At 49.7% G+C, this 8,600-nt stretch overlaps 1 protein-coding gene across 2 annotated transcripts; it reads left to right on the forward strand.

The window, feature by feature from the left end:
* The first annotated feature begins 968 nt into the window (after positions 1–968).
* TOPORS (TOP1 binding arginine/serine rich protein, E3 ubiquitin ligase) lies at positions 969–7,341 on the forward strand. 2 transcript variants are annotated; one of them, XR_014616900.1, is made up of 3 exons: positions 969–1,191; positions 2,777–6,225; positions 7,227–7,341. XR_014616900.1 is itself a non-coding variant. In XM_084224842.1 (2 exons), exons 1-2 carry the CDS (start codon positions 1,033–1,035, stop codon positions 5,753–5,755), a joined length of 3,138 nt encoding a protein of 1,045 aa, XP_084080968.1. In that variant the 5' UTR covers positions 969–1,032; the 3' UTR covers positions 5,756–6,304. The 2 variants fall into 2 exon arrangements, 1 of the variants encoding a protein (XP_084080968.1); XM_084224842.1 differs by lacking the exon at positions 7,227–7,341 and having other exon boundaries at positions 2,777–6,304.
* Positions 7,342–8,600: the final 1,259 nt, after the last annotated feature.

Raw genomic sequence — 8,600 nt, forward strand, 5'->3', positions numbered from 1 at the left:
GCCCATGCTGCTACCTAGGGAGATCTTTAGGAGTGGAGTACCTGTTGGGAAGTGCCAGAGCATGCATTTTTTGTTGAGCAAGAAGCAGAACCAGCTGGTGTGTGGGAATGAGTATAATGACTCAGGATATGGGGCAGGGTTATCACATGAACAGAAGGGCTGTGCTGGTACTCTGGGAATCTGTGAATTCGCGTGTGCTTTTGCAAATTTTAGTCCATACTGACTGTGGGTAAGAAAAGGGACAGAGCTGGCAGTGCTTGTGTTTTACACAAGTCTTGGTAGTAATATATGCAGGTACTGTGGCAGGCTGTGCCCCACCTGTGGCAGCCTGCACAGCTGGCCTTGTCCATGTCCTTTCCACACTTGTATCTACTGCAGGTATGCGCTTGAAAAAATCAGTAAGGACACTTATTTTTCTCTTTCCTAATAACGCCTTATGCTTTATCTATCTCCTCTTTATGTTTTATGCTATTTATGTTTTACTTGCCCAACCAACCACAAGGCTTCTTCAGCCTTCTGTGGATTCCTCTGCACTCTCGGAGACAGAGCCAAGCTCCCGCTGGCGCCGCCGGCGGGCTCTGCCATTGCCTAGGGCAGCCTCTGGGTCAGGAAGCGGCACTCCAGGGGCCACCCCGCCCCCTAGAGAACGAAACCCAAGCTGCGCCACCACGCCAGCCACCACCGGCGGAACAAAGCGCGCTCCGCGTTGGCGGCACCACTGCCGCCACTCCCTTCGCTTTTCCTTCCCAGGGGCCTCCGCCGCCCCGAGCTGCTCCCTAGGGCTGCTCAGTACCGCCAGCCCTGCCGCTGCCCCGCCCGCCCTGCGGGCACTCACCAGCCAACGGAGCCGGCCGGAACCCGACCGCCCGCCGGAACCGCCCCGGCCCAGGCCCCTCCCCGGCCTCCGCCCCCCGGAATGGCGTCAGTGCGCGGGGCGCGGATGTGACGGTGACGGCCCCGGTCTCGATCCCGGCAGATCCCGGCTCAGCTCCGCGCCCGCGGGAAGCCGTTCCCGTGGCAACGCCGCCACCAATGGCGGACCCGTCCCGGCGCCTGGCGGAGGGTGCCCGCCGCCGCCGCCCGCCAGGGGAGGAGCGGCGGGAGCCTCCTGGCGCCGGGCGCTGTCGGACGCGCCACAGGCTGAAGGCGGCCGCGGCCCTGGCCCGCACGGGAAGCGAGGGCCCGGCGGCGGTGAGTGCAGGCCTGGGGGGCGGGCGGAGCGCCGTCCGCTCCGGGATGCTGGCTGGCGGCTCCCGAGGCGAGGGTGGCGGGGGGCGCGCGGGGGAGCAGGCGGGGGCGGCGCCGCAGCGGGCGGAGCGGCGCCGGGGCCGGGGCCGGGGCCCGGGCCCCAGGCACTTCTTTGAGCCCGGGCTGCGCCCCTGGCACCCCGGCGCTGCTGCTGCCACATCCCCCGTAGTCCTGCCAGTGGGAAAGGCCTGCTGCCAGACAGACTGCAAAACATAGGCTAATGGATTTTGAAGTAGGGTGGTAACTTATTTCCACTGTGTTGTAATGCCTTAGGGTAACGCCAAAACATAAAATAACTCTTAAATAGATTAATTATTTGTTGACCATGTTTGACATCTCTCATGATTTTTTCACAGCCAGCTGCTAAGGACTAGGTAGTGACTTACTCTCTGAGATCAAGGAGGAAATCAAAAGGGTGAAAGCTGAAAAACTCGTCAGTTGAGATAAAGGCAGTTAAATAAGGACACCAAAAGCCATGCACATAACCAAAGCAAAACAAGGAATTAATTCACTGCTTCCGATGGGCCTGCAGATGTTCAGCCATCTCTAGGAGAGCAGGGCCCTATCATGTGTGATGGTGATTTGAGCAGACAAGCATCATCACTCCAAATGTCTCACCTTTCCTCCTTATTTCCCCCATGTTATATATTGAGGATGTCACGTGGTCTAGAAATCACTTTGGTCAGTTTGGGTCACCTGTCCCAGCTGTGTCTCCTCGCAACCTCCCATGCCACACCAACTTCCTCACCAGTGTGGAAGTGCAAAAAGTTCTGTGTAAGCCCTGCTCAGCAATAACAAAACTCTGTATTATCAACACTGTTTTCAACACACATTCCAAGCTCAGCCTTAGACCAGTCGCTGTGAAGAAAATTTACTATCTCAGGCAAACAGCATAACAACCTGACTAGATAAAAGACAGTGTGTACTTCAGCATGACATCTGGTTGTTTCTGCTTCAGTCTTGAAAAAAAATACTTATTTTGGCAGGAACACATCCCTGGAGATTGTCTTGTCCAACAAGCTGTGTGTGGTCCAGCATGAATGCCCAACAAAGAGGGGCAGACTGTGCAGGAACAGAACAGGTCCAGCAGAACTTAGAAGGTGATAACATAGTTCCAGTCCAGTTACTTATTTTGGCTGTTTTTTTTTTTAAGTACAGAACTAACTGTTCTCATACTTTTCATATAAAAATGCTAGATTTTTGAAGCTATGTTTTTAATGATAAACTTACTGACCACATCAAAGGAGTTATTTAAGAGTGGGGAAGAAGACAGTTACTGCCTGTTACCTTCATCTATGCCAGCATGATTTGGCTGCTGTGTAAAACTTGCAGCACTGAAGAACTAGATCTCAATGTGAAGAGAAGTCAAACAAAGTAGTTAGGTCATGCTGCCTCTTTGTTCAGCATTCTCTCAGAGCCACTGCTGGGTTTTGCAACTGTAAAAGTAATTGTTATGGATTTCTGCATTAGAGTGTAAGATTTTTGCATCTCTGTGACAGCAATGATCTTCTGTCTCTGTCTTTTCTAGAACATGACGTCAGATAAGGAGTTTGCAGAAAATAGCAATTTTTCTCCAAAAGCCAGCACCAGTAAGCTGCCGACAGATGCATCTCCCGACTCCAAATGCCCCATCTGCCTGGACAGATTTGACAACGTTGCCTATCTAGATCGCTGCTTGCATAGGTTCTGCTTCCGCTGCGTCCAAGAATGGTCAAAAAACAAAGCAGAATGCCCGCTCTGCAAGCAGCCCTTTTTTTCCATTTTCCATACGATTCGCGCTGAAGATGACTTCAAGGAGTACATCCTCAGCCCTTTAGAAACGAGCTCTTTTGCCAGCCCTGATGGCCGGAGGTTCCGTTATCGCACGACCTTAACGAGGGAACGCCGCACGCGCAGTTCCCCTTCCCGAAGGATGCCGTCCCCTCCGGATAACGGGATGTTGTTTGAAGGGCTGTCCAGCGAGCCAGCGCGACACAGACACCGAGAGATTCATCAGATGCTCAGGAGGCTGGCCTCAAGGAGGAAGGCCAGCGCGGAGGGCAGGTCTCTGCGGCAGATTCAGGAGGAGGATATGATCACCTTCCGCAGGGCTCTGTACCGCACCGGCGTGCGCATCCGCAGCATTCAGGACGGCGGGCGATACCGAGAGATCTCGGCGGAGTTCTTCCGCCGCAACCCCGCTTGCCTTCACCGCTTGGTTCCTTGGCTGAAGCGAGAACTTACGGTCCTGTTTGGCGCGCACGGGTCTCTGATCAACATTGTGCAGCACATAATCATGAGTAACGTTACCAGGTACGATCTGGAAAGCCAGGCCTTTGCTGACGATTTAAAGCCGTTTTTGCTGAATCGGACAGAACACTTCCTGCACGAATTCATCAGTTTTGCTCGTTGTCCTTTTAACTTAGAAGCGTACGATCAACACGCCAATTATGACTGTCCTGCACCATCGTATGAGGAAGGAAGCCACTCAGACTCATCAATTATTACAATATCTCCAGATGTGGCGTACCCGCAAGGGCCAGACAATAGTTTGTCTGTAGCCGGTCTCGGTCAGGCCCCGTGGGATGATGAAACTCCGGGGCCTTCCTATTCCGTTTCAGAAGAGGTTCGTGCAACCGTAGCTTCTCCTCTGGAGTCATCAGAAAGTTCTGACGAGGACTCTGCTTCAGGGAGCCGAAGAACCAAGCTGCAGACTGAGTTACAGGCTAATGCTGACTCAAACGACAGCGGCTCTTCCTCAGACAATTGTGTCATCGTTGGGTACGTTAAGCCGTTAGCTGAGAGGACACCAGAAGTGGTTGAGCTGTCCTCTGACTCTGAGGAGTCCATCAAGGAAGAGAAAAGGGAAGATGGCAAGAAACAGCAACCAGTCCCGTGTCACAGCTGGAGTGACAGTGAACCAAGCAGGAGCTTCTCATCACATTCCCCAACCTATAGGGAGGATGTAGGAAGTTATAGAAGCTGTTTATCTCCTGCATTGGAGAAGATGGAATCAAAAGAGGATGACAAGAACAAATGTAAAAGGAAAGATCTGCCTCCACCGGACTTGAGTTGGAGCCCCTCTCCAGGGAGTGACACAGTATGCTCCCCTTGGAATCACAGATTGTCTAAAAAGGGAAAGTCTAGAAGCCCACAGTCCTGTTCACGGGACAGTCGAGGCAGTCACGGCCATCGGTCTAGAAGGGAACACCATAGCAAAAGCCAGCTTAAAAGGAGACGATCAAGAAGCAGAGATAGTAGCAAACACAGGAGCAAAAGAAGTAGCAGAAGATCAAGGGCTCATGATGCCAGAGCCTCTCTGAAAAGTCAGAGGGGCTCTCTCAGCGGTGAGAGCACTCCATCCAGAGAAGTGAGCAGATCACGTTCACGCAGCAAAGGCCACAGTAAAAGGAGATCAAGAAGTAGAGACAGCGATCGCTATTATGTAAGAGACAGTTATCAAAGTAGACACCAGTGGGGTTCTGCTTTCTGTAGTCGAAAGGTGTTTGGAGACAGCTATGAATCCTCCAGTAGAAGGAGGACCCGGTCTAACACTCTTTACTCGCGGCAATCTGCCAGTCCAGAATACAGAATACGATCATTTATTGAGAGGACAGATCTGCATAGCCAGAGGGGACTCCATGAGAGACACTATTACTGTTACGAAAGATGCAGGTCAAGGAGTCGGTCAAGCAACAGATCAAGGACGCCTTCTGGAGGAACTGACAGAATGAAAAGTGAGAAGCCTGGTGGAAAAAGGAAGTACAAAACTCGCCACCTGGAGAATGCATTCATGGAAAGCACAAGTCTAGAAAGACAAAATGAGTCCAAGAAAACTTCCTCAAAGTTTGGTGACTGCTGCAAAAATGAAGATAGCCTGTCAGACAATCGTGCAAGCAGTGAGACAAAGCATAAGAAAAGAAAGAAGAAAATGAGGAGTCCAAGTGTGGAGATAGTCTATGAAGGAAAAGCAACAGACACAACCAGGCATCTTAAAAAGAAAAAGAAAAAGCATAAGAAGAAACACCGGAAACATCACATGAGTAACTCTGTACATTCTTCTCCAGTGGTGATAACAATTGATAGTGATAGTAGCAAGGAACCAGAAAGTACCGAATGGGACAGCAGTATTACATGGACAGGCACAACTCAAATAAATGAGAGGGAAAATGAGTCTCCATCTTTTCTGAAGAGGACAGGATGTGAGGAAACTGGAGGAGTAGACAAAAAGTATGGTATCCCTGCCGCAAGGGAAAACTTAGATGGTGGTGTTAGAAATGCTGATGTCAAACTTCAAGAAACAGCTGCTGATGAGAGTGTTACCACAGTGAGTACCAGCAGTAACGCCTCTCACACAGAAACTGTAACCGGTTATGTTCAGGAAGCACCAGCAGCGCTTTCCAGTCAGCTGCCTTCCCCCAGGACTTCCTTCCTAGAGTGTCCAGAGAGAGAGCCATTGATACTGAGACTGCCAAAGAGACTAGTCAGCAGATCCTCGTGGTTTGATTTCCCAGAAGAAAAAATGTAGTAGGCTTTCCTTGAAACACTTGTTAAAACTGTGAATTTAACTACTTTCTTTTTCCCTTTGAAAACTAAAATGTCTGATAGGCTTTCTGTCTGTTAAAAAGATGTCTAGAAAATGTATAAAACTTTTGAATGTGTATGCACTTTTAAGTCAAAGAAGATAGACTATTGCTAGTATGTAATTCTAAAAGTTTGTTAGAGGACTGTTTGGAAGTTTTAATTTCATAAAGCCATCCACAGAGTATTTCAAAGTTTTGTGTAAATCAAACAACAGAAAAGGAGCCCAAAACAAGAGCCTGGAAATACATTTTATGGGGATTTCTCTTCTTAGACCAGGAAAATGTTGTTTAGTTCATAAACAGTGATTCAGTCTGAATTCCAGCATCATTTCAATCTCTGGTTTAAGCTGATCTCTGCTGAAAAGCAGTCAGTGATTTCTACAGAATTTCTCAAATGACTTTGAGTAATTTTAAGGTAAGCTATGTCAAAACCTGAATAAAGCAATAAGGGGTTTTTTTTGTTGTTTGTTAAATATATTTACATATGTACTGTGTGTTTTGCAAATGGAGTTTTTTCTTTTGGCTTTGAGTGTCTCATGTATCCAGACCATTGGATATTTTTGCAGTCCGGAGGACTTCAGGTTGGAAGGGTTGTTTGGAGATCAGCCTTCACTGAAAGCAGGAACTTTGATCAGATGCCTGGGATTGGTTCAGTTCTGAGTTTTCCCAAAAGCTGGGTGGCCCTCTGTCCTGCCCTTTCTAACATAGGAGTTTTCCCTTGGGAAACATTTTTTTTTTCAAATTTCTTCTTTTTATTTCCCTTATTGAAGCCTGTGCATTCTGCCTTGCGGTCTATAGCTGTGCAGTCTTCAAGAAGTCTTTTCCTCTTCTTTATATCCTGTGGCTGCATACTTGAAAAAATCTGTTTTTTCTAGCCTTGGCAATAAAAGGTCTTCCTCCTGACTTCCTTGAAATAACCAGCATTCACCCAGCTCCGTACATCCTAGATGTCCTGATGCAGGTGTGTGCAGAGCAGTAGCTCTGAGGGCTGAATGAGGAGGATACCTTCTCTGTCTCCCCTGCATTACCTCCATGAGTTTTATGGGTTTGACCTTGGCTGGTTGCTTGCCAGGTAGTCAAGCTGCTGCTCTGTCACTTTCCTTTTTCTGCAGGATGGGGGAGAAAGTAAGATGGGAAAACTGGGTTGAGGCAAGGACAAGGTAGAGTAGTGTCACTAGCCAGATACAGTCAATATCTTCTATTGCCAATGAAAAGTTGGGGGATAAGAAACAAAGGCAAAACTGAAACGAATTTCCCCTCCTTTCTCAACTTCACTCTTTCATACATGCTCTTCTACCTCCTCCTCCCCAGCTCTGCAGAAGGATGGTGAATGGGTATTGTGTTAAGTCCATCACATCCTTCCTGCTTCTTATTCCTTATGCTGTTCCTCTGCTCTAACATGGGCCCTTTCTACAGGTATGCAGTACTTTTGAAACAGATTGCTCCAGCTGCCAGGAAGCCTGCTCCTGTATGTGCTCCTAAGCACAGGCTTCAGCTCCTGACAGGAGCCTGTTCCTGCATGACATCTCCATGGGCTGTAGCTTCTGTCAGGGCATCTCTACCTGCTCCAGAGTGGGGCTTTTCCTCAGCCTGCAGGTGGGTCTCTGCTCCACTGAGGTTATCCAGGGGCTAAAGGGGGGAACTTTTCTCACCATTGTAGCATCCCATGAACTCTCCCGCCTCTGTCAATTCCCAAGTCCTTGGCCCTGGCAACTACTTACTATAGAGTTGGTCCTCCTGGGGGTAAAAAGACAGACTCCCAAATGGACTTCTATGTCGCAACTTCCTGTGGTTTCCTGTCCCCTCACTGGATTGGTGTCCCCAGTGCCCCCCCCACCCTTCCCCTGGAGACAAAACCCCTCTGTCCAGCCCTTAGCTCCACTCCCCAGCCCTTCCCCTTCTCAAGCTGCCTGCTCCATGTGGTTGTTCTCTTTTCCTCTCTGGGTCCCTTTCAGCTACGCTTTGCTGGAATTAAACCTTGCAAAAGAGCCTTGCCTCTGTCGCTGAGCCAGTTGCAGTGAGAGTTGAGTGGGGGTTTGACTGCGTTGCTTGAATTTTAACTCAGCCTGCCTTTCAACAGGAGAGGCTTGTTGGGAGCAAATAGGCAGCAGCACCCAGCATTCTAATACCCACATTTTTGCACCATGGTCTTCATCACCTGGAGGTGCCTAGGTTGTGGAGAAGGGCTGCTCCTGACCAACCAGTCAGTACAGGTTGGCCTGAGAGAGAATCAGGAGTGGTGACAGTCAGTCACTGCCATTCTAGCCCCTGAGAGCATCTCTGGGCTGCAGGGGTCAGTTTGATCCCTACCATGGGATTGGGTTTCAGGGAGCGCAAATGTCTGAAGGAGACAGGGCACTGGAAGGCCCGGTGGCCACATGGTGTGAACTATAGTGGTGGGCTTGCCATGGTCCATTCTGGCTATTGGCTGCTAAGAGCTCTCTGGCATCTCCTGGGAACTAGTGTGGTGGCTCCCTTTGTTCTGTTTAGCCCTTACAGCCTCTCCAAATTCTCCTGGAAGGCAACGGCTCAGGGCCTGGGGTGTCCCTGGCAGACGGCTCAGGGATTGCTGCAAGTGCCTTTGACTGGAAGCTTTGGTCCATTTGCAGAGCTGGGATATCCTTGGTATAAGTGGGACTTCTCCAACACCCAAAGTGCTGGGATGGAGGGTACAGGCTGTTGAGAGGGCAGGGCAAGGTGGAGCTGTTGCACTAAATAGAAGGGAGAGGTTTGATACACCCCTTAGAGTTGGTGATGATGTGGTTAGGAGTCTCTTGGTGAGGATAAAGG

This window comes from Fringilla coelebs (genome assembly GCF_963513975.1).
Source record: "Fringilla coelebs genome assembly, chromosome: Z".
NCBI classification, from domain to species: domain Eukaryota; kingdom Metazoa; phylum Chordata; class Aves; order Passeriformes; family Fringillidae; genus Fringilla; species Fringilla coelebs.